A 26,596-nucleotide genomic window follows, 5' to 3' on the forward strand; every position below is an offset into this window, starting at 1 on the left:
TAAAACCCTTAAAGATTAAAACATACACTTTAGTAGTATTCCCTAAATCCCTAATTGGAATTGAAACTTGGGGATTTTAGAAATCGCAAAGTTTGTCGAGACAGAAGAGAGACTTCGTGAGAAGTCCGAGAGTGAAGGAGTCAAGAAGACGAAGAAGTGAGAGAAGAAGAAGAAGAAGAAGAAGAAGCTGAAGGCTGCAAGTCCGCAACTCTCGGCAAGTTCGAACCCCTCCGCAACCTCCAGGTAAGTAATTTTTATTTTTTATTTATTTGGTTCTTCTTCTTCTTCTCCAATCTCCTCCCGCCTCCTCGGCTAGTGCGACTCGATCCTTTTTCTTGATTCTTCTTCTTCTTCTTCTTCTTTCTTCTTCTCACTTCTTCGTCTTCTTACTTCTTTCTTATTCTTCTTCTTCTTCTTAACTTCTTCTTCTTATTCTTCTTCTTGCCTTACGATTGCGAGTTTGCACACATGATGAGACCTCTCGTTTTTTTTGTTTTTTTCCTTTTTCTTCCTCTTGCCTTGCGATTGTGCTTGCAGCACAATCATAGACCTCTCGGTTTTTGTTTCTTCTTCTTGCCTTGCAGTTGCAGGCTTGCACATAGAAAGAGAAGGTGTTTTTATCTTCTTCTTGCCCGCACACAGCCACACATACACAATTACACACACAGAGACGGGAGAGAGTCGAGAGACGAATGGGGAGGGTGGAGGGATTTATTACACGTAGTTCTCTCAGCTTTTTTTTTCCCCTTCTTCTTGCCTTGCGATTGCGAGGCTTTGCAGATCAGAGATGGTGTTTTTTTATATTTTTCTTCTTCTTACCTTGCACATGAGACACAGCACATACGCGATTATTTGATAGGCTAATCTATGTTTTCATACTTTCATGTACACTAATGGATATTACACTGTCATGAATTAAACCATAGTATATTAGTAGTACACTTTCATGCTGATTTTTGATGTTATAGGATATATACTATAGCATACTAAATGACATTAAAAATAGAGAAAATAAAAAATAAAACATGGTCGACATGCTCGCCATGGCGGGCGACATGTCAATATATAGATGTGACACCCCTCCACCGACTTGGATCGCCGTGACGCCGTGACAACTATGTTACTTGGTGCAGTAAAAAGCAGGCAATGGTTATTCATTCTAGAGCAGAGGCTGAATTTAGTGCTATGGCCCATGGTATTTGTGAACTTCTTTGGCTTTAGGGTCTTCCCCGGGATTTATGTGTCCCCGTTCAGCTTCCCATACAACCCTTTTGTGACAGCAAATCAGGCATAGGTATTGCACACAACCCAATTCAGCATGTTTGGACGAAGCATATTGAGATTGATCGTCACTTCATCAAGTAGAAGTGAGAACAAGGCATCATTTGCGTTCCCTTTTATCACTTCTGCAGATGAACTGGCAAACGTGTTCACTAATGGTTCATCTAATAAAGTTTTTCATCCAATTATTTCAAAGTTGGAAATAATTGACATCTATGCACCAACTTGAAGGAGCGAGTTGTAATTTAGGGTACAAGGGTATTTTTGTCTTGTTTTACCCCTTAGAGGTATTTTTGTACTTGTTCCTAAACTAGAACATTCTCTAGTCTATTATAAATAAAGTGGGCTGAAGACATAATGTCACAAGCCATTATATTACAATGAGGAGAGAATGGAGAGTGTTGATTGGAGTCCAACACCTCCCTTATATTTATAATAGAAGGGTGTTACAGTGAAAGACTAAAAAGTCCAAATACAGCAATAAATCAGTCAACAGTCAAATGGTAGGACTTATTACACACTTACACTTGTTCTCCTTTTTATTCATGATAATGTTTAGGTATCTGGGCTCAATCATAAATAAAGAAGGCGATATAGAGGATGATGTTTCACAGAGAAGTAAAATAAGATGGATGGGAGAGGTGCGTTCGTTGTGTGAACAATGTATTCCTTTAAAACTTAAAGGAAATTTTTATAGGACAGTCGTACTGGTGCAGTCAAGAATGGCTGCTGCCAAGATCGATTCTGGTTTAATGTCAAGTAAAGAAAGGGGCCACAGTTGGATGGTTTTATGTAGAGAAAAGGCTGCAAATGAAGGGGGAATGAAAGGAACGATTGTGACGTAGGAGGCTAACTTACTTAATGATTTCGGTTGTATAGTTGATTGACGATGGTGATGGAAGATCTGATGGGTGGTGGATATGATAAGGGTGATGGTTGAAGTTGAAATTAAGGAAAAGAAGATAAACAGAAAATAAAAGATAATTTTGGCTGCTAAAGATCCACTAGAGTCCACCTAGGTCCACTAAAAGAGATCCACTTTTGGATGTATTTGCTGAGATCCACAGCCCACCTAAGTCCACAGGATATGGTCCTTCAAGAGAAGAGTTTTTTTTTTTTTTTTTTTTTCAAATATGGCTGCAAAAACAGCCTCCATGATTTGGTATTTATAGGGGAGGAAGAGCACACAAAGTCTCTTGGTTACATGCATCACAAAAATGGATTGTTGGTCTTCCCAATCTTAGTAGAGTTCCTACACCTAGAAAACATTTCCCCATACATGGAAACTATCCCCAATAAACTCAGAAACTTACTTCAATACCTAGGAACAACAAACAAGAAACTATTACAAAAAATAATAAATTCTTCTAGGGAGCTGAGAAGTCACAAGACTCTTTTGTTGACTTGTGGGCCAGAACTTGGCAGTCCCAAGGGTCCACGAAATTGCTGCAAGGGCAAGAGTTAGGTCAGTCCAGGCTGGACAGAACTGGGCTGGACTTGAACCTGGGCTGGGCTTGAACCTGTAAATGCTCTGCATCACATACGGCCGGCTATGATGTATGATGTGGAATGCTGAGCAGTTAAGAAGCATCAAATTAGATCTGTGAAGCTGAGATGAGGATGTTGAGATGGATGTGTGGCAAAACTAGAAAGGATAAAGTAAGGAATGATCAAATTAAATCTGATTTGGGAGTAGCTCCAATACATGCCAAGCTATGGGAAAGTCATTTGAGATGGCATGACCATGTTCAACGGAGGCTTTTAGATGCTCCAGTACGGAGGAGTGATTTGATTCAGATTGAAGGAGCCAAAAGAGCCAGAGGCAGACCTAAAATGACTCTAGGAGAAGTGGTGAGGAAAGACATTCATAACTTAAGCCTCGTATCAAGTATAACCTCAAATAAAGCTGATTGGAGGGTAATGATCCATGTAGATGACCCAATTTAGTTGGGATAAGGCTTAGTTGTTGTAGTATATTTTACATGTGCTTATTTATAGTGCTTGATGCTTCAAAACTGTATCCTGCATGTATCCTTACCATTTCCATGTGTATCTTTAATGTATCTTGCATCTCTCCGATATGAAACGATACATCTCTTAAAATCGCCCTTCTGATACCAATAATTAACCTTGGGCTCAAGCCCACCAAGAGTGCAGGACAGACCAGACTTCAGGCAAGTTAAGGTTTCTTGTGTGATATGCTTTTAGGATAAACTTAACTTCTTAGGGACTCCAGACTTGGGCTGGGCTAGCCTATTCCTAGGCCCAGACCAACCCAAACATGGACTGGGTCACCCATTCGCATCCGCAAGAACTTAATTGGAAACCTAGATCCAGCCACTCATCCAATGCAGAGAACTTTTGGAATCTGCTCTTGCAGAGCTGAAAACAAAAGGCTTGAGGCTTGAAGCTTGAAGGATGAATTAACTAGATGAGAAGGGAGAGAGAAAACAGGCTAGGAATCCAGCCAACCTACCAAGTATAATCCACCTTGGTTTCATTGGAAATCCATCCAACCACAACAAATTAACCCTGCCAAACAGAATCATTTTCAACTATGCACAACTAAATTTCAATGGCTCTGAAAGGTCTGGTGACACCTTTATTTATAGAACTCTAAAATTGAACTCCAGCATTGAATAGGATTAAGTCCTATTCCTATTGCAACTTGAAATACTGAAACTTAAAGGGAAACAGGAATTAACTTAACACTTCTACCTTCTACTCCTACCAGATGTAGAACTATCTCCTAATATCACTCAAAATCAAAGAACAACTTCATCTCCTATTACTTAAAAAAATAACAAAACAAAGTAAACAAGGCACCCTAAGGAGCCCCAAACTAAAATAGAAGTCCAGATCTGGCCAGTGGCCACACAGTTGCCCTAGAATGGCCAGGCGATCAATCTGGGCTTCTAGATAACAATCTGGATATGCATCTGCCTGCATCTGTGGTCTTTTAAATGGAGGGAACCATGTAAAAGATGGGGGGAAACCACACTAATGCAAAGCGAGAGCAAGCGCTAGAACGCCAGAGTGCAGTTTCCCACCAATGAGAGCGAACCCAGTGCACGAGGCTCCCGCCATTGCAAGGTCTGGAGAGGGTCAAAATGTATGCAGTCTTACCCCCCGCTTCGCAGAGAGGCTGTTTCTAGACTCGAACCTGTGACCACTAGGTCGCAATGGAGCAACCTTACCATTGCGCCGAGGCCCACACTCAGTTTTCCACCAATGAGGGGGTGGGAAATCAAATAATCCAGTAGGATGTTTTAATGAGAGAGACTGGGAGGTCCATGGGAGGGATGTGAGAGGGCGTGTGCAGGGATCAGCACACTGGCGTCGTGGCAATTCTTTTCCCTAATGCAAACACAAAAAGTCCCTGACATGTAGAAAATTGCCAGAAAAAAATAGGTTCAAATAAAATGCGAAAAATAAAATGTCAAAATTTTACCTGATATTGTTTGGAGTAAGCTCATCTAATACCATCTGAATGGTTCCTGGACTGAAGTTAGACGGCAATGATGATGCCACTAGCCAATCTTTTGGGGGATATAGCTGAAAAGATGTTTTTAGCCATTAAACTGAAAGCAGCTAATCGATACTGGAGGGTAAAAAAAATATGCCACTAAAAAAAAAGTAATATTAAAGAAATGACAGTTCTTAACTTCTCTGACACTAGATTCAAGCTGAAAAAATTAAACTATCCCAACACTAATGTACTTTGAGACGACAAACAACAAATGTGCACAAGCAGATTCACAAATTTCAACTCCCCAACAAAGAGAAAAAAAAAGTAGTGCACGGTGTTCAGACAATGCCCATGAAGAAGTATAGAATTCAATACCCGTTTTGTATTTGTTACATACCCCCAGAGCATAACAACATAACTTACATTCTTGAATTGTCTAGAAACTATTGCTTTGGTAGTTATGGGTATTTTCTTTTCCCTCCTGACCAGTTAACCAAATTTTAACTCAACTAATCTCTGAGATGAATCCGGAATTGGAAATGTCATTTCAGTGAACATTTTGGTTCACACCCAGTTTATAAATTCCGGCATTTAGGTAATTGGGCTGAAACTGCAATGAAGATTCGGCCCGTCTAAATATGAAAATGTATGAATATTTTTTTTAATGAATAACGATTTCATTATAAATGGAGAAAATCATTAGTACACAGTGGTACAAGGCCCTGAGGGCCAAGGACCATGACCTCCCAGCAGGAAAACAAATAAAATAACACCTAAACTCCAGTCACAAAGGAAAAGAAGGCCTTGATATGAATCTTGGTCTTCTACCTCCTGACCACTCTAGCCATCATATTGCCACGGCGTCTAGGCGACCCTAGGTGTTGGAGGAGGGAAAAAAAAAAGGGGAAACCAACAAGGCACCTAGGCGACACCATAGTTGTCAAGGTGCCTGAGTGAACCAAGGCAATCGAGGGGGTAAAAAACCAAGGCGAGAGAAAGGCGCCTGGATGCCTAGGCGACACCAAGGCAACCAAGGTGCCCTTCCAGCAAAGGGCGTATGGATGCTTAGACGACGCCTTGACAACTATGCTAGCCATCAAATTGGTTTCATTCTCTGACCTGGTTCGTTCCATCGGCTCCGATTGTTTCAGTGTAAAATTTTACATAAAAAATTTAGAAGCTTTTACAAGCGAAAAAAAAAATATTATGTAAAATATCATTGTAATATTTTCTAATGCTTATTTACCATTTGTTTGGGATAACAAGCAATCTATATGCCCGGCCCTGCCACACGCATATAGATTGCTTGCGATCGTTCTCAATCCCATACTTCCACTCCTTCATGCTACATCTCCCTAAAACAGCCGAACACTTACTGCCAGAAATCCAGCCCTTCCGAACCCTAAAATCATTGAATTCCAAACAACGTCATCCCTTATGCAGCATTTTGACAAACAATGACGGGCATCAACTAGTTTACCGCAATTCTCATACCTATACAAGTTTAATTACTCACGTATGAAGATTCTTTCGCAAATGAAAATCTCCAATTCCAGTACATGCTTTAAGGATAGAAGGGAGCATAAAGTGGTCTGGACGAAGAGTCGAAGACCCATCTTCAGGCCCTGACACCTATTTGGCAGTAGAGAGATCCCAAAAGGCTTCAATCTTAGAATTGCAGGCTTCAAACGTATGACTGCTCTCCTTTTTCCTGAAAAACCGAGGATTCTTGTTAACATGGAGAACAGATGATGATGGGTCATCGCAAACGTTAATGCTGAGGCCTTGGCCCATGAAGTTCTTGCACCAGGTGATTGTGATCAGCAGCTGCCTTCGAGTGGAGAGCTTGGTTTTGTACAAGGTTCGAAAACTCGGGTCTCGGAGGCATCTCGGCCCCTCCAAAAACCAAGACGAGTCGAGATCTCGGCGAGTTGATGCATTTTTTTTATTTCGACTCGAAACCCCATCTCGATGGGTTTTAGACCTATTTTGGGTCTGAAAGTTGGTATTCAACCTATTTTAGACCATTTAAACATAATGGCATTATCAGATTTTGCAAAAACAAAGTCCAAATAGGACTTTTACATCGGACCCTAAGTTGGTAGGCGACAATGTACTAAAATACCCTACTCTACACATTAATGACATAATTTAGAAATAGAAAGCTAGAAAGTTGTCCAACATATATGAAAATCACATCCAAACAATAAGTATTCATTCGATTTTTTTCAATTTCTTTTTTCAAAAAATTCATTTTTTTTTTTTGCAAAAAATATAATAAAAAATTAATAACAGAAAAAAAATTCGGACTCCATCAAGTGATAGATCGGCCAAAGTTGTGTAACATAACTTAAAATTACATGAATCTATCAAGGATTCAACAATTTTTTTTGAAAAAAATAGATTTGGGGAAAAATAGCTTACCTTTCAAAAATCCTTCAAATACTTGATGAATCTTGCAAAAGTGGAGTTGAATCTTCAGTTTGGCAGCTGAATCACCCTTGAAAGCTTGCAATCCATCAAAAAAATCAAGTGAAAGAGAGGTTTTGGGAGAAGAAGACTAGAAGAGAGGTATTTTGAGGTTTCTGTACAGAACTCGCCGAGATATGCGAGTTCTGTCGAGTTAGGTGGATAAAATAGAGGTAGGTGGGTTAAAAACATGGGTCGAAACCGAAACTGTATCCGAGATCCGATATCTCGCTGATATCTCGACGAGATATTGTATTTTTTTCTCTCGACCTCTATCTCGTCTCGGGATTTTGGAAAACCGAGAAACTCGGCAAGATCTCGCGAGTTCTCGAACTATGGTTTTGTAGTGACAGGTCATTGCATTTTGGATTGAAGGAATCAGGCTTGGGGAATGACAAGCCTGGTTTGCCAAGGCTGAACAAGATGAATCAGATACTTTAAGATGGTGTATTCTCCGAAACAAGAGCCATATCTGTCACTGCGGAGACTAAACCAGTTGGAACAAAAGAAATTTGAGATGGTACCTCTGAAACAGAAAGGTTATATATATATATATATATATATATATATATATATATATATAGATAGATAGATAGATAGAGAGAGAGAGAGAGAGAGAGAGAGAGAGAGAGAACAGAAACACAGGTTTCGAGGGCTAAAGACTAGGTCTTTTCTCCTTACCTTCAGTGCAAGGAAGATTGGAGTGGATAAGAAAATGAACGCAAGCTTTATCCAAAGATTGAGCAAAATGTCGAGCAATCACGCGAGACATTTGCTGGGAATATTTTACGGCCATATCGGCAGTAAAATTTGTCAAGATCTTTTCTGGAAAAATGTGGTCCCTTGCAAATTTTACCCAATGAAAATTTTCCAATTTACAAGACAAACGGTGGAAATTTTAATTTCACAGTAAAGTTTGTTTTTGTGACTATTTTACGTCGAAACAAACGGAACCATTGGAACAATAGAATGACCTAAGCTACCAAATGCTTGATGCGTCTGATGTGTGTAAGCCTCCATGGCACATACTCTATATAGTCAGCCCGTGCTATTTCTGAACATAAGTCGCCTTCTCAATTAAATTAGAGAACCCTCTTTCGATGCAAAATCCAACCGCACAGATCATTTGGTGGTGAAGGGGGCGTGGGGCACTACGAGGTGGGTAATTTCTTTGGGGCGGATGCCTCCGTTGCTCCAGCCTGCGCAAGAAATTTTGAGTTCTGTAAGCCAGTTGTCAGGTCAGTAGTTGGGGGTTGTGTCACTGAAGGGCTGCAAGCAAGTAGAGTCTGATAGTTAAGGAAAGAGTGAAGAGGCAAATAGCACATTCCATGAATATGAAGTCAAGGTTACAAAGTCACTTTCTATCATCAATAACCGCAAGTAGAAAGCCTTGGTATTGTTGGCCCCACTCGCTATCAGATTCGATACGAAGGGAGAAGATCAATATAATTCTCAGGTTTTCCTAGGAAGAGAAGTAATAAATGCATAACATGATGAGTCAAGATTGGACCATTGAATCCATTATAATGACATCATCCAGGTGTAAGGTAATCATGGGATCATCTTCATGGTTAACCATGGAAAACCAATAAGAAGCATCATGGGGTTTAGTATAAAAATTTCTTAAGCTCATCTCTTTTCTTGTCCCATAAAAAGTAGGGTTTCACAAGAAAAGAAAAGATCATCTTTTTTCCATCCCATGGAAAGAGAAAACTATCCCATACCCGAATGTGCAACAAAAAGAGATCAATTCGGGTGTTCTTTCGCATCCCATGAATATCAAATAAAAGAAACTTAATGTATAAATAAAAACATCAAGATTCACTAACCTAGAGAACCTCAAGTGTTGCTCCTCCTCCAAATAATGGTTCTTCTCCCAACGAGCACTTCAAGAAACCCTTTCTTAAACCTTCTTGATGCAGTCAAAGATTCCCAAGTTAAAATAACCAGCTTCTCCAAAGAACAGAAAGATCCAATCTTCCACTCTAGGGTTTTCCAAAACCCTAATTGGCTCTCCACTCAAAAAGGACAAGAGCACAAGAGAGAATTTGTAAGGAGGGGGGAGCAGGAAATTTCGGCCAAGCATAGGGCAGCCGTCCCCCACCTTCCTGTGTTTCTGACACTCTCTCTCTCCACCAAATTTGACTTGAAACTAATGGGCTTTCTTGATGGGCTTCTAATTGGTGAAGAAGCATAATTTAAAAGGGAAATAAAATAATTAAAAGATTTAATTTTTAATGGGTTTTTAATTAAATTCATCAAGCCCATTTATTAAATAGATTAATCATTAGTTAGCAAATCCCAAAAATACCCCACATAATAACAATTTATTACATATTGAGATGGACTTCCAACTCTAGATCTTTCGACGTGATTTGGAAAGCCATCTCTTCCGATGTCTCTTCCAAGCTCAGACACATCCGGCAGAGGCACTCCACAGACAACCGGAAGAACAAAAATATTGTAAATTTTTGGGGCCTTGACATTGCCCTTTTGCGGCCTTCCTCCTCTGCGTAGGCTGGTTGCCGCCCGCTTGCCCCCCCTCTCTCCCCTTCTCCTCCCTTCCTTTCTCCTCCATTCTTCCTTTTCTTTCTTGTATATTGGTTCTCTTTCCCTGCCCCCATTTGGGTTTCGGTAATATATTCATTTACCAAAAAAAAATAACAATTTATTACGCTCCAACCCTCCACTAAACAACATCATCGTTATGGAATCTAGGGCATGTATCTCAATACTGTCAAACCCCATTCCATAGTACACGTCCATATTAGTATGTCTGTGTACGTGATCGGAGTCCGCACAACACGATTAAATTCTTTAATCAAATACATAAAAATATTTTAACATTTTATGTGAAAATAAGTTTTGCCAACCATTTCTAAAACGGTATAGGATCCTGATTCTCATCCGACCATCCACAGCCAAACTATCCTTGATGTTCCCCAATCGAGCAGTGGAGACCATGTTGAGTAACTCTTTCACTCACAAAATGTTCCCGCATTCCCAGAACATCGGCTTCGGTTCTCTTGAACTTTAGTCATTGATGAACCAAAGAATGTGTTCACATTTTGCAGTGACAAGGCCCTCTCAGGTACTGGGTCTCAGAGACACACGTCTATCCCATACTTACATCCAGCAGTGATACATGAGGGAATTGACACAATTAGATTCTTTGCCAATATACACTTATATGTGTACTCACATTCGTACCCTGACATTATCATGTCTAGGCAAACCCAATGCGACAACCATATGATAAGGGTGTCCAGCCCAAACCCTAGTCATGACTACCATTTTAAGTGTAAACTTACAGACATACATTGCTCAAAAAGTTTATAAAACGATTCAAGTTTATGTGTGTTGTAATTTATAGGGAATCTTTCGACTCTCGTTTACTTGTAAGGGTGATCCATAAATATATAAGTCCTTCCTACTTTCATAATTATAATTAATATATTTATGTGATAAACGATCATATCTGTAGTGTTTTTAAAATTTTTCTTTTTGATTCGGTAATGACTCCATCGTAGAATCGTTTTCTTTTTCGGAATGAATGAATTGGTCTTTTTCATATGAACCCAATTTTTTTGAATCTTTATTTTGAGCCCTACGGCGTTGATTGACTCTAATTCGCCATTTTTGTGGTACTAATCTAGCCCATCTAGTCTGAGATGCATCATATTGATAATGACCCTTTAACCAGTTTTTCCATTCATTCATTCTAGAATTCCGAAATTTCTTATGCCTTGATTCAGAATGAAGTATTTCTTGTGTTCCAAAAAAATTCTTTATTATATCCTTAAGAAAAAGAGATGTTCCGTGGTATTGAAATACAGATCTCAAGCGATACTTATTAATAACTTGAGTTTGCGATAATTTGTAAAAAACATGTCTGTGGCAAGGAAGATTGATCACAAGAAATCTGCGAATTTTTATTACTAGTATTAAAAAACGATATCACATGTGATAATATTAAACCAAGATGAATAAAAGGTTCAATACAAAGTAAACCGGGTTGAACTGGAACGAACCGGGCTTGATGGACATACATATCCAACACCAGGAAGATGGACGATCAACATTTTCAGGGTTCCCCACCATATCTGTTGTGGATAAGTATTTGAAACTATTGTGAGGGATGTGAAGACAAAATCTTTGAGCCTGCAAAAAGAACTGCTTGATGGAGCAGTATCACTGATCTGTTGCAGATCTCCTAAAAGTTTTATTGATAAAGGTGTCGATGGAGGTCAAAGGGAACTGATTAGAGCTGTAAAAAAATCAGTGGTGCAAAGCAAAGAATGAATCCTTCTTTAGGTCAAAAGAAATCATATCAGATGATTGTTAAATATCTAGGACCTTAACCGCATGGGAAATCATTGCCCATGACGCTCCAACTACCCTGGGGCTTTTAGAATTTCAACTCAATGAGTTCTGCTTTCTTCATTTCATCTGTTTCTTTTTCTTCTGGGGTCCTCATTAACTCCAAAGCAATTAAAAAGACAGAAAAACTGAACTAACCAGTGGGATAGAAATGCAAATTTTGTTCAATCAAAACTTGGAAAGTAATACAGACAAAAATTCCTATGGATATTATAATTGAATGCTATTGCTGACTTACCTGCATGTTCGATGCAACATTAACCACATAATCAATAGGAGGAATCTTGTCCTGATAATGGAAGACGGTCTCACAAATTGCTGAGAGCTTTGTGAACAAAATAAGCTGTCTTAGAAACTCGGAATAATGAATACCAAATAATCAGAACAAGCAAATTTCATGCAGGATATGGATCAAACCCACCAATTGTACCCCTCACCCAAAAAAAGGCACCAATAAGAGAGAAATATAAATCAGGATAAGCTTCCTGATCAAATTACGGGAAACATCCGCCGAAACCTAAGCATGTGTTTAGTCATTGATTATGGTAAAACATGCAACCATCATGACAAGTAACAGAAATATAACTTTCATTAGCTTATAAAATATTAATGATATGTTAGCAATTGTTCTTGATTCAAATTATGTTTGAACTTCCCAATGCAAGCATCTTGAAATCCTTCTGCAAATCTGGCCTATCAACCTCTGAAAATTCCTCCTAAAGATGTGTATGTATCCAAAGTTAAACTCCAATATCTGCATACACCATTGCATGAGACAAGAGGATTCCCAAATTCATCTGTTCTCCTTCCAAGAGCTAACAGGAAGCATTTTTAAAGCTTGTAATGTTTTACCTAAACAGGGTGGGTGGCCAATGTATGAACATATATGGATATCACATAGAATTTTAGGTTAAAACCAGGACATCCTAAAAGGCTGAAAATAGAAACTCCATGGTATTGTTGATATCTCACAATGTATCAAGTTATTATCACCTCATCTTTTGGCAGAATAGGTGTATGTGACAGGTAAATAATGATATGCCGAATTCTACAATCATAGCGACAGAAATGAAGAGTCTTGACTCAAATCACATAAGATGAGAAAGATTAATCTAATCGAATGGGAACTATTCATCCTCTAGTAGAGGATATGCGCACCTCCTTAAGAGGACAACAGCATAGGCTGTATAAAATGGCAATAAAGGTCTCTCTCTATTTCAATGCACATTTTGTTGATGTAAGTAATTAAGTCTTCCATTCTCATTTTTTTATATAGAGGTTGCAAAGGAAGATGGGAAAACTAAAAACATGCTCAAAACCATTGTCCTAAAACTCGTCGAGATCTCAGAAATCTCAGAGATCTCAACCTGGTCGAGATGAGATCTCATACAAATTCTCAGTTCTACATAGTTTCAGTCCAGTTTACAGAAATTTCGGCAAGATTTTGGTACTCTTTATACCGTCTCGCAGAAATGCTACTTTACCCTTTATAAATAGGCAGTGCTCGACCCTTAGTTCGAAATTTCGAACATATCTCAACAGTTTCATGGGTTTGGACCTAGAGAAGAGGGGAAAAGCTTGGATCTTGATTTTTTGCTACATCATCATTCAATACTACTGGGATACACTACTAGGGATTGCCACATCACTACAAAGAGATCAATTGCTGCTTACTGTGGAAGATTTGGCTACATTCAACTATTTCAGGTAAAGTTACTATTCCCAAAAACTACTTTTTGAAAGAAAAAAAATGACAAATACTTGTTGTATGGGGGTAGATTTTTTAAATGTCTGACACCGGAGGCCAATCTATGACCTCACGGTGTTGAAATTTTTTTTTTTGTTTATATATTTATTTTTTAGTTCTGGTCAAAAAAATTGATTTTCGTACAACAAAAATGTGAAAAAAATTAGGATTAATATAACCTACATAGGGCTCAATTATATAGATGTTAATCACCGTTGGTCGATCTACAGCTTCACGGTGTCAAAAATTATTTTCAGCAGATAAATAATTATTTTTAATGAAAAACATTTAAAAGTTCCAAAAAAATAAGGAAAAATAAAGAAAAATTCTGTTTTGTTTAGAAAAATAATGGAAATTTATGGTACAGCAATTGAAGCGCATATGAGGCTTCAAACGCAGTACCATATTTGGTTTTCTTGTATTAGGCCAATATTTTAATTAAAAAATTCTAAAAATTATTTTTAATTATGAAAAAATATAAGGTTTGCTACGTATTCTAAGGGAGGATAGAGCTGGTTTGCCTGTGCTCAGGCAGTAGTGCATTTTGATTCTTTATTATTTGTGTCCTCCGGGTTAGGGGTAAGGCGGCATGTCCCCCCCCTTGTATTCATTTTTTCTTTTTGGAACTTAATAAAATTCTAGGGGCTGCCCGGGGTCCCAGAGAATATTCGGGTTAAAAAAAAAAAAAAACTAGTGCCTACATAGTTGTTTTAGTGGTCTTTGTTTGATGTTTGTCAGTTAATAATGCTTTCTTTGTTTTCTTATGCAACAGTAAGGAGGTGAGAAAATGGCTAACAGGGAAGGCGACAGGGGGAGGCGGAAAGGGATGTGATAGGACAGATATATCATGACTGCATGGTACTCCCATTGATGGTGACAAACGAAAAACACGATGTAACAACTGTCAAAAGACAATGATGTCAGGTGGGTGATGAGCACATTTATGTGTGAAATCTTAGTGCATAAATCATACATTTTACCACATTGGACAGAGTTACTCGATGTTTTCTTGTGCTTTTCAGGTTTTAGGTGAATTCTTGAGAAAATGGAAGAGATGATGCTAAAGAAATGTTTTTTTTGTTTAAAGGTGTTAATGGCTTGGATGTGTAGCCCATCGAGTCACTTCGTAACGGTTCAAACGGCACTTGATTCCGAGTTGAACGAAGAAGTTACGGCCGTTTCCGTAACGAGCGTGAAAATGGTCCGTAGGGGTTTATTTGCAATTATTGACACTCGGCCGGGGAGAAAGTGAAGCGAAAGTTCAATTCTAGGGGTTTTAATGCAATTATTAGAAGTTATATTTCCTAAACCCGAAAGATTCCATTTGGAGGGCTCTGGACAGTCCAACTTCAACTTGAGATATCTTGGGCTCCCAAACTCCAAATTGGACGAAATTTGGGTCTATTTTGGGTGATTTTTCGCAAGGAACACAATGGTGAGGCCTATATAAGCACCCCATGCTCCACGTTTTCTGAAGGATAGAATGGGTATTTTATTTATTCTTGAAGGAATCCTAGTCATCACCCTTACTCTCTCTCTCCTCCAACTTCTCAAGGGCATTTCTGAAATTCTACTTGGGATAGATTTATTTTGAAAGATATTTTCTCATCTATGGAAGGTTGAAAAATCAAAGATGCTTTGATTTTATTGCTTGGAGAAGATATCTACAAAGAAAAGGAAGCACTTGTTAGAATTGGAAGTTTACTTTTCTAGAAATAGAAGGTCTATGTAAACAATTTTCTCTTCTTCTTCTTTCTATTTTTTTCTTTTTTCTTAGGATTCAAGGCATTGTAAAAGAGGAAGGAGAAGAGAATATTCTCTTTTCTTAGGGAATATTTCTCCTACACTTCCCTCTTCTCTCTTCTCTTCTCTTCCCCCTATAAATACCCCTTGCCCTTTGGGTTGTAAGAAGTAGTTTTTTAGTTCAGTTTTTAGTTAGTTTCTAGTTCAATTTTAATTCAGTTTTTTAGTGTAATTTTTATTTCATTCACTTAGTGAAATTTTCTCTTCTTTTCCTATTTTTGGCTTAAGTTCTTAGTTTTGATTTCAAGTTCTTAGTTTTGATTTCATAAGTCTAGTTTAATGGTTGTAATAGTTTTAGTTTAAAGCTTCCTAGTCTAAGTTCCTATGTTGATGACAAGACATGGAGATTTAGAAGAGGAAGCCATGGTGAGTTTATTCAAGTATTCAAGCACATCAAGGTATCTCATTCTCTAAACCCTTAATCTCATTCTCCCTTTCCTCTATCTCTCTCTATCTTCTTCTTCTTCTCCCTCTATTTCTTTTATTTTTTTTATATGGTTGTGGTATGTGGATGCACTTTTATTCCCTTATTTCTTTTTATGTGATTATGAAGTGTGGCTACGTTTTTTGTTATTCCTTTCAATTCGCTTTAGTTTGATAGGTTAGATGCTCATGTGTTAGGACGCCAATTTAATCCCTTAATTTTGTTAGATGCTTATGAGTTAGGATGCATTAATTTTCATTAGTTTAATTTAACACTTTAATTTGGTCCACTTTGCATTACTTTTAAGTTAATTAAATAGTGGCGTATATCTCCTCGTGTTCGACCCGTAGCTACGATTGACCTGTACGCTTGCGGTATTATTTTAACTCAAACAGTGGGCCACAAGACTAAAACAACATTTGGCTGGGAATGCCACAGATGTGATGACATGCATCATGGTACCTTTGGAGATTGCTAGGGCCCATAGTTCAAAATCTCGTTTCATTTCAGTCGAAATTTTGAATATTTCGAGTATTTCGGTCAAGTTGAAACGAAATGCAACATCGAATTGAAAAAAAATGCAATATTTCAAAATTTTCAGACGGAAATTTCGGTCATTTTGGCATTTTACACCCACAAATGGCCAAGCAAAACTCATAGAAAAATACCATATTTCGATGAAATTTCGGTCAAACCGAAACACCGAAACGAAACGAGATTTTAAACCTTGCTAGGGCCATAGCTGAAAGCATGAGGGGAGGGCAAAGGAGAAAGGATGAAAAGGAGAAGGCAAGGATAGCATTTGAGGGGGAGTGTATATGTATATCGGTTGGAGGTCTATGGGTGTCCATAGACATCTATACAGTAGGTTATTATTTACTGGTTAAGTAGTTGTGTTAGCGTGGGTTTAGGTAAGAAGTTCTTTTCTATTGTAATTCTTCTTTCCTATTGTAACTCTGAATTGCTTAATATATAAACAACCAAGGGCTGGTGCAACAGATTTTTTTGATTCCATCGCCCAGGTCTCTTCCCTCACTCAGTCTTCCATCTTCTTCCTCCTATATCTCCTTCTGTAGTTCTTTATGTTGGGCTGACTTCATTACAGAAAGTATCTCGAATACTAACTCTACTGTTCTATTATCTCAAATACTAACTTTGCGTGCAGAAATGGCAATGATAACCACCTATTTCATACTTGTGTGACAATGGTAAACCACCTATTCATCAGTTGTACCAGAACAATTTGAGTTCATCAACGTAGTCCGATTTGGTATAGCCAACTGACACAACATGGTTTTTGCAGTGATGCATCTTGCCTTTTCGGGGAAATGGAAACACCTTCAATAATACTTCCTAGTGACAACTGTACAGTTTATTAGGGGAATCCTTGGGAAAAAGGGAAAACACCTTCAGTGATGCTTCCTGGGGACCACTTTTGGGCTTATGTAAGGGAAGAAGAATTTTAATCACTTCCATGTTAAAATTTAAAGGCTATAGACCTATTAGATTATTACTTATAAGTAAAATGTAGTTTTCTGTCCAAAAATGTGCAGAAACAGGACATATTAATCTTATCATAAATTGAAGTTGTACATATTAAAAATAATGAGAACTTAACTCTTGAGAAAAGCATAGCAAGGCCAATGCTTCTATTTGAGACATCAGGAGTTAATATACTAATTTCTACCATTTCTAGTATTAAAGCAGAATTATTTGATCAAATTGTGAGTCTCCTCAAAGAAATTGCCAATGTGCTTCACAGAATTTGGCCTTTTTTATCAATGAATATTGATAAATTATTTTCGGCTTACCCAAAAAAAGGATTGTACATATAGCACATCAAACTATACGACCTGATGGAACTCACCTAAATTAACGCATACCTAACATTGAGGCTTCAAATCAAGAAAAAGAGTTTCAAAGATCTAAGCAACTAAGTTATACAGAACCCCATTGGCATATAAAAGTATATTATAATTTCAGGACGCCAAATAAATATGCATATCTAGAAATTCAAATTTGGTATACCTCGTCAAATATCCGTTTGCTGACACCAGATTTTTGTAAGAGGAAGATGTATTTGAACAGTAACCCTACAATCTCTTCCATGTGCTCTGTAAGAAAAGTTCAAGAAATCAATGCCATAATAGCACCAGAATGTCAAACAGTAACCCTACAATCTCTTAGGACCTTTCAGGTTATGATAGTATATTGTTTGCTGACATCCTAACAAAGTTATGTTAATATTTAGTCTACTTCATGGTCAACTAAAGAGGAAACATGAAACATTCACGAATCAAACAAGATCACTCAACACTCATCAAAACATGCAATGGATGATCAAGAAAGTATTCATTTTTCTAAAAACCACAAGGATTTTAAAACTGGTATTGGATACTGGTTCAGGGTGTCTGTTCTGGCGACTTAGCTCTATCTCTGACCAATTACACAAGTTTTGGCTGGTATCAACTGGTATTGACCGGATCAGTGGCTGCCCATCCAGATCCAATCCGGCTGATAAACCCAACCCAATTCTGGTCCTTGAAACCATAACTATCATGATTTCAGGACTTAGTTATATTCATTTTTGCCACTATACCATCCTTAAAGATATGCAAGCTGCAATTAGGTACACCGGAAAACATACACACATACATGTGCTGTGGAGAGGGGGGGAGAAAATAACCCAAGATGGTCAAAGACTGGCCAAGACGACCACGGCAAAGGCCAGGTTAGTAAAAAACTAGCAAGCAAAGGCCTTGCCCATTCTAAACGTCCTTGGGAAGTAAGCAAGGGCTAGACAGCTATGATTAGAACAGTTTTGTTCAGAACAATAAGAAGAGAGATACATAAGATAAATGAAGCAATTGCAAAGCATCGGAAGAGGAACTAACCATGACCAGCATCAGTAAGATCTATAATTACTGTGAAGAAAGAAAACTCATAAGTCCAATCCCCTTCACCTGCAGATAAACCGGTAGCCCATCCTGCAATTTTTTTAAGTACCCGACAAATTTTGGTGAGAAAAAACATGCATGGATTAGGGTCAACAACAAGTATGGCTTCAATAGAGTTGAAAAGCAAAACAGGATCCGTGTAGCAGACACCATTTCATTGGAATAAAGGCTTAGTTGTATTCTATCTGTAATTAAATCAGAGTTAAACACATCAGAGATCAGAACCAGAGAAAGAAAATGGAAGAGGCCGATAAGATTTCTGAGATTGACCAGCCAGCTGGGTTGGTTTGGCTATTCCTTTCTATTGAAAAGGAGTCAGCTGTCTGTACAAGTCACCCTCTTCTAGGCTTCGCTGGACAACATGGCTTACTAAATGTGCGAAGCAGACTCGGACAATCTGGGCCCTGTATCGTGCCATGAAAAACGACTCTAACGTGCGATAAACTTCACTATTGATCTCTCTTTCTCATCACGTGATCACACAAGAGTGATTGTTATAACTATTCTTGATTTACCAGAGTTCCTTCCGTATCCGGTGGATTTAGCCAATGATTCAAAGGCGGATCACTCATCCGCAGATGACCGAGAGATGGAGGAGGTTGTGTGATAGAAGGGAATAATCTCTATCGCACCAGCCAGTGTTATTTTATATTCATTGAGAGACTTGTCCCCCTGCTTGAAATTGAAATTTTTAGCATATAAGTCATAAATTCAAGAAATATTCTTCTCTTAAGAGAAGGTTTGCTTCAGATCATTCCAAACTCCTTTTGCAGTGGTGTGAAACATGACATTAGTGATAATAGCAAGATCCATGCTGTTCTACAACCATACAAATAGAGTATCATTCTCACGCATCCATTCCTCGTAGGGCTTTAATAGCAGCAAGGTCTTTGGAATCAGCAAAGGGAGGATCAAACTGGAGATACTGCAACTTCCCTTTGGCATTAATATAAACTTTTACGGCCTGAGCCCACAGCAGATAATTGGTGACATCATTGAGTTTAATGGAAGTGATTTGAACAATAACATGGTCTGTAGTAGATTTGGGATCACCAATCATGCACAAATTGAAATGAAGTAAATAGCAGCACCTGATATGAATTAATATAATGGGAGGAAACAGACTCCTCAAGGCAGTACCTGAACTGAGAAAATCTTCACCAAACAGCAGTACCAAATATCAAGAAACTCTTGAAACAACCCAGATTTTGGGTGAAAAATAATAGCAGCAATTGGTGGAGTCAGATACCCACCAAAATGAGGATCAAATGACCCATAACAACTAGGGAATAAAACCTTAAAATCCCAGATTTAAACTGTGGACAGATTATAAGAACTGCAGAAATCGAGTTAATAAAAAGTGTCCTTAAAACAGGGTATCGCAGACTGAGATTGAGAACTCAGATTACCAATCACCAGCAGCACAGAAAGCCTACAAAACCAGATCGAAGGCACTGATGTACAAGGGCAACAATGAAAAAAAAATATCAAGAGGATTTGCCGGATAGATAAAAAGCAATTTCAGAAGGGATATTTCCGAAAAATAACCCCAAAACAGGGTATCTCATGGAGTGGAAGAGAACTTCAATTAAATAGGATCAGTAAGTCTGATCAGCTTCAAACCCTGATCGATTTGGCCTCCAAGAAGGGTCAATCTCCCCTCAAAACTTGAGAAGAATCCACTGGCTGGATAAAAATTAATTTAAGATCTTGATAGGGAAAAAATTCAAGAATTCTAGCCGCAAGATTCAATCTGCAGCCACATTGACTACAATCGATCTTTCACTCCATGGAAGGTACTGATTAAGAAGTAGAGACCCTAGTTTATCATCATCATCATCATCATTAACTAGGGCCTAAGATAGATAGTACGCAGCAAAGGTTGCTTTAACCCTCGAACAAAGAACTCTTGAAACTCTCAAAACCAGAATCAAGTGTAGAGAATAATTATTGAGAGCGCTCTGATACCATGTAACTAGATCAGAACTAAAAACACCCGAGATCAGAACCAGAGAAATAGAGATGAGAGAAAGAAGATGGAAGACCAAGAGATGGAGGAAGGCTGTGCGATAGAAGTGAATAATCTCTATCGCACCAGCCAATGTTCTTTTATATTAAGTCTGGATAGATTAAATAATCAGATAAGAAGTCTACTAAACCTAAAGTCTAATTACAATAGGAAAGATAAAACAATAAGAAACTAAACTAAACTACTTAGACAAGACATGATCCCATGGTACAGAGGTCCATGGACCTCAAACTGAGACATGTACTCTAACAGTATCCAAATCAAGACAGGTTTCTGAATTAAACAAATCCAAATGCATCATCATCTTCAATCCCAATCCAAATAAGAACAATCAAGAGCAGAAATCAGCACATTACATAACCCATGGAATCTCATAAGACTAATAATATAAAAATAATATTTCCAGCTCAAAAATTCTTTTCACGTGTGAAGAGTCAACAAGAGATACAAATGTGACAAAAAGATGTCAATAAGGTCACCAAGTGTTCGGGTGATTATACGCAATAGATGTATTAGCAATACGAATGCCTGGAGTTATGGATCTATTAGTATGAGATATCATTTAAAACATAGGATGACACAGCAATTTGGTTGTGCAACTTACCCAAGGTCTTCAAGATGTAAAACACTGATCCCTCTCCTTCATGGCCAATAAGGTGGCCAACATACCTACAGTGCCCTTCCTTGTAATGACGAATTCCTGGAGTGATGGGCCATATAATTCTCAACTTGTGACCTTGCTTTATGGGGACAGTTTTGACAAGAATCTGAAGGAAAAAAAAATATGGAAGGCCGGAAGAAAATAATCTTGTTAGTACTCTTGTATTTCATGTGCTATATAACATTAATGATTTCTTCAGATCTAAAAAAGTTCCATGAGGCACAGCAGTTGAGCAATATCTAAGTTCAGCTGCAATCAGACAGTTATTTCAGTTTCAATGGACCTCAAGACGAAGTCATATGTGTGATGCAAAGAATTCAATATTTAGTCAAAATAAGCGAAATGAAAATATTGAAATGTCAAAATTTTGATTGAAACAATAGAAATGTCCCTTCCTTCGTATATTATACCAAATTTCGAGTCAACATTGGTGAAATGAGCTGAAATTGCTAGAACACTTCAAATTTGTTCAAAAACTGACAAATCTTTGGAGATTCAAACTTCACCCAAAATCATTTACGCTCCCACAAAAAGATTCCAAGAGAAATTGGGTTGAAATTTCAAGAGAGAGTTAAGTCTCTAAATTTGTCATCCTGTTTTCATTTTCTCTCTTTCTTTCTTTTTTTTTTGGGGCGGGGGGTTGGGGGGGAAGGGGGAGGTGTTAGATTTGAGAAGTGTTTGAAAGCTTACACTTACAAAATAAGGTGTGAAACTAAGAGGTTGCCATAGAGGCGATGACGCTGATGGTTAAGCAGCACGTCAGACACAATAACAGCCACTTTACTAAATTCCCAGCCATTACCAAGCACAGATAAAGAGGTGATGAGGGAGTGAAAAAGACTACCACCTTGGTTGTATTTATGTTCAAATTAACATCACCCTAAAGTTTGATTTAAAAAATCTTAAAATTTAAATTTCCCTTATTTCCCTTATTTCCTAAAAATTTTACCAAATTTCGACCACTTCAACATATTTCACCTATTTTGACAAAATATTTTGATTTCGACTGGAGACTGAAAGGACCTATCTTGTCAAAATCTCAAACCTTGAGATTAGCCATTGCCTACAAGTACCTGAAGATGTTCCGATGTGCATGGGTGACCAGGACAATTGAAGCAGCCTCGATCAGTATTCCGAATATCCTGGAATTTGTTTTCCACCAGACTTTGAATTTTATCAAGGCTTTCTGGAATTTCCAATAATGAGAAAGTCTTAAGAATTCCATGGCTTCAAAGCATCATTAAGCCCTAACAGACATGTCAAAAGTAACCACCTACCTTTCCAATATACAACCAGATGCATAAGGTTTGCTGAGTAGTTTTCCTCGTAGAATTTAAGAAGCTCATGTCGTGTATCCAGCCCTTTTGCTTTTGGACGGACCTCCAATGTATCCCAGTTTCCTAAAATTGTCACACATCTTCAATACATGATGAAAGGGAATGATGTACACTCAAAATTATAGCCATGAATATTTTCCAGAATATATCCCAAGAGAAACATCAAACAAAAACCACAAAGGATAGGTATTAAGAAAAAAAAAACATGCACAAGAAGGTTTAACATCTCACGAGAGCAAGAAGCTCCATAGGCTTTCTTTGATTTTAGCCTTAGATAAAGGGATTGTGACAGTTCTCGATTTTATACAATTCTGTTACATCAAATCGTTTCAACCTTGAGATGATCTTTAACAGGAAGATAGGAATAAGGTACAAAATCAAGTTACAATAAAACAGACAACAATCAACTACAGCACCAAAGTAATAATTTGCTATATCCTATTGTGGAAAATTAACACATAAGGACATCTAATCAATGGGACCAGATTCTAGGTGCCCAGCAAAAGAAGAATAAGGTACCTTAAAAACATTTGCAGGCACAAAAATGAGAATGCCATAACTTGCACTGTCACTGACAATCAATCTGAGAAATAGAAAAAGGACAGAAGATACTCCCCTGTCCTGCAAAGACTGGCCGCTTTGAAAAAAACCCCAAAGTTAAAAGAAAGGTTGTTAAAGCATTAAACGACCCCCATTTTCCAAAATTGACCTTCTATTATAGCCAAAACAGGAAGAAAGATCGTCTTTCCAGTAAGGAGGGAGCAATATAATGATTGAAATAATAATAGCATACAAGTACAATAGTGTCAGCTATGGTAGAGAAGATCCATCACATTGAAAAGCATTTTGCACTCACCTGTACTAAATTTATGATATGGGTGACTATCTGCAGACAAATGTTTGTGAAGCTGTAAAGGAAAACCAGTTTTGAGTAGAAAAATAGTTAGAATGGTATATATATCAGTAAACAATAGTTTAAAATAACAAATATCTGGTAAAATATGTCAAAGTAAAACATGTTTTTTTTTTTTTTTTTTGGAGGGGGGGGGGCAGGGGAAGGGGACTAAATAAAATAGATATAATTGAGGGGATACGAAATCTATTTCCGTAGTTGTTAAGATTCTGACACAGCTCTATCAAGACTCAAGAGAGATGGGTTAGAGCAGGACAGTGAATCATGTTTGAGAAATTAATAGGGGTATAGGTGACCATTGTTTCAGAAGTCTCTTTGAAACAAACTTAAGCCGGCTAACTTACATCCACTTCTACTGGAACTGACAAGATACTTACCTGACTAACATAAAGCACAAAACTTTGGTCGAGCTTTAGCAAATTTCAGCCAAATTCATGCATTTTCAATGCAAAAATGCATTATGGATGATATAGAAACATCAGTGGGACAAAACAAATAGCTTAATTTTCATATAAAAACAACTTTATTCTAATAGAAAATGGATCGACAGAAAATCAGGTGGCTACAGGCAGGCAACTTGGTAAGGTTCAAGTTGGAAGTAAAGGGCATGTGCTAGTCTACCAGGTCTAGGGCTCACACCAGAGCCCAGACTTTGATATTCAGGGTAACAAACCTAACCAGATAGGATATTCCCCATGTTATCAACTGTTTGCACCTCCTAGAGATTAGTTTGATTGAATCATTTTCTCACCCAGTGACTAATCTAGTATCTCCAAACCACACATCAGTAAGTGCCCTTAGATAAGGGACTTAATCACCTTAATGTACTTATTTTCATTCTCTCAGGTCTAAACTTCACCATGCTTGTGTCCCTTGGCCTTCCAGACAACTCTCTAAGGAGAAGTTGATTGACCGAGTCTCAGAGGGGCAACTCGTTTTGGAATCTTCAAAGTCGAGCGTGCTTGACAGAGCAAAAAAGCACTCATTTGCATATGAAGGCAAACTGATCCCACTGCAACCATATCCCCCATAGACGTGTTAAATAGGGGCATTGTGAACTCACTTATTTTGTGAACCCACTCCCACACGATTTTCCTATCAACAAGATAATATATTAATATTGGACTCATCCATACTGTGGACATTAGGAAGCTCAATGATGCAGTGTTTTGGCACTTGCAGGCTTGCAGCAATGCCCGAATATGAAAATCAAGGCTTGAAGGAGACACCTTGACAACTATGATATCAACACCCCCCACACATGCAAGCCTGTACACACACGACCCTGCACGTGGCACCAAGTGGATAATGTGTCGGGAATCCCGTTGCACTTCCCAGGGATCAAACTCTCGACCTCCCTATTTTGATATCATGTTACAATCACTTATCCCAAAAGCTCGAGCTGTTAAATAAGGGCAGCAACAACGTATATCAACAAACAGAATGTGTTGCAGTATTCTTAAGCAAGGTTGCACAGTTAATGAATCCTGAATAAAAAATACCTGAGCCATTCTCCAAGCATCAGATAATAGATTTTTCTGATTCTCTGTATAAAGGGAAAAAGAAAACACTTCAGTAATTTCTCAACAACTACTTAGAAAATACTGGAAAACCAACTAACACCAACAGAGCGCCAACTTACCAGAATCAACAGCTTTTATTTCCCTCATAGTAGCATCAGGTGACATCAATGGTTTAATAAAGAACTGTGCAAATCTGAATGAAAGAAATCATAAATAACAATCAGAGTTCACAATTCTAAGGAAAAAGGAAGAGAGATGTGCTAGCCAAAGGAATAGCTTGCTGAATGAAAAAGGCATTTTTTGGTAAATGATCTGGGATATTTGACAAGGAGAAAAGTATGGACTAGTGATCAAGGGTGGGATTCAGAAAAGGTGTCTGCTGTATATGACCATTGTTTCAAGCACTTCTTAACACAAACAAGCTTTAAAATTGGTCCCGCGATCAGTGTGCTTTCAGAATTTTGGGAGATTAATTAGCATGATCACATTGAAATATGAGCATTTCAAGACCATATGGACTTGCGGTGTCCAAATAATGCACTATAGACTCTTGTTTTCATATCCAAATGAAGTGGTTTGAAGCTCAACCTTTAGAAGAAACTTTCTTGACTAAGAAACAGATGAATGTTGGGTCCACTTAAATGCTCTCATGATCACAAAACAGCCCTTTCAGAAAGGGGCAGAGGCATTTGGAAAGAAACCCCACAGAAATGTTTTCAGCCAAATTTTCCAACAGAAAAAACAGAACAATCATGTAGCATGAGATTTGGGAAAGTAGAGTCCCAACTCCCATCATGTGTAAAAGCAATTATTTGGTGGGAAGTACTGGACAAGTCTTTTGCCACAGACAATTTAGAGATGAGGTTTTCACCTTGCCAATGTTAGGGAAATTGGCCATACACCCTATACCCTCCGAGTCATCCCTATGATGATGTTTTGATGATAACAAATAAGACTTGGACTAATGCTTATGTTCTAAAGTGTTTTAGAATCAAAACATAGCACCAAGTGAGGGGGAGCATGTACAAGTGTACTAAGATCATACTCTAAGAAGATTGAAGCTTGGAAGTCAAAGTCAAACATTTGGAAGTTTAAAGTCTTGAAGAACTAATTGAAGATTGAAGACTTTGTAAATTTACAAAATATGTAATTTTTGGTTTCCTTGAGTCACATTCGATGTAATGCACACACACTCGCATGCATCAATCTAGAATGACCTTAGGAGGCTATTTGACCCCCTAACCATGTGACCAAATGGTTTTGAAATACCCAAAACAATCCCTAACGAAATTGGACTGGAACTATACTGTTTTTGCCCAATCCGGCATACCGGTTCCCAATCCGACATACCGGATCAGTGGTGAATCTTAGGAAATGGGAAACAGCAGCTATGTTAAGCATGTTGGATGACTGTGAGGCTACCGGATCACTCCTGACTGTTGAAATATAATCGTTATTCCTTATTTTTTAGAAAAAGTTAGGTAATCCGGCATACCGGATTTCCATCCAGCATACCGGATTATTTATGGACTGTTGAATCTGATCCTTAATTGGATTCCTAATTGATTCTAGGCTCCTTGCCTATAAATACCCTCTTGATTAG

General features: G+C 38.0%; 1 protein-coding gene and 1 long non-coding RNA gene across 2 annotated transcripts in view; one reads left to right on the forward strand and one right to left on the reverse strand.

Moving 5' to 3' along the window:
- The window catches only part of LOC122642097 (insulin-degrading enzyme-like 1, peroxisomal), a 123,072-nt gene that overhangs the window by 63,886 nt on the left and 32,590 nt on the right, over positions 1-26,596 (reverse strand). Inside the window, exons 5-14 of the mRNA XM_043835513.1 lie at positions 25,113-25,186; positions 24,973-25,016; positions 23,414-23,465; positions 22,498-22,620; positions 22,294-22,406; positions 21,164-21,326; positions 18,468-18,560; positions 17,602-17,687; positions 11,838-11,924; positions 4,733-4,836 (exon numbers count right to left, since the gene is read on the reverse strand). Coding sequence (XP_043691448.1) covers positions 4,733-4,836; positions 11,838-11,924; positions 17,602-17,687; positions 18,468-18,560; positions 21,164-21,326; positions 22,294-22,406; positions 22,498-22,620; positions 23,414-23,465; positions 24,973-25,016; positions 25,113-25,186 — 939 coding nt within the window. The remainder of the gene's footprint in view (positions 1-4,732; positions 4,837-11,837; positions 11,925-17,601; positions 17,688-18,467; positions 18,561-21,163; positions 21,327-22,293; positions 22,407-22,497; positions 22,621-23,413; positions 23,466-24,972; positions 25,017-25,112; positions 25,187-26,596) is intronic.
- On the forward strand, positions 1,800-8,525 carry LOC122642098. The gene is made up of 3 exons (XR_006330012.1): positions 1,800-1,810; positions 4,518-4,520; positions 8,451-8,525. It is a non-coding gene; the product is annotated as an uncharacterized LOC122642098 (long non-coding RNA).

The sequence above is a fragment of the Telopea speciosissima genome, chromosome 10 (assembly GCF_018873765.1).
Source record: "Telopea speciosissima isolate NSW1024214 ecotype Mountain lineage chromosome 10, Tspe_v1, whole genome shotgun sequence".
In the NCBI taxonomy this organism is placed as follows: Eukaryota; Viridiplantae; Streptophyta; class Magnoliopsida; order Proteales; family Proteaceae; genus Telopea; species Telopea speciosissima.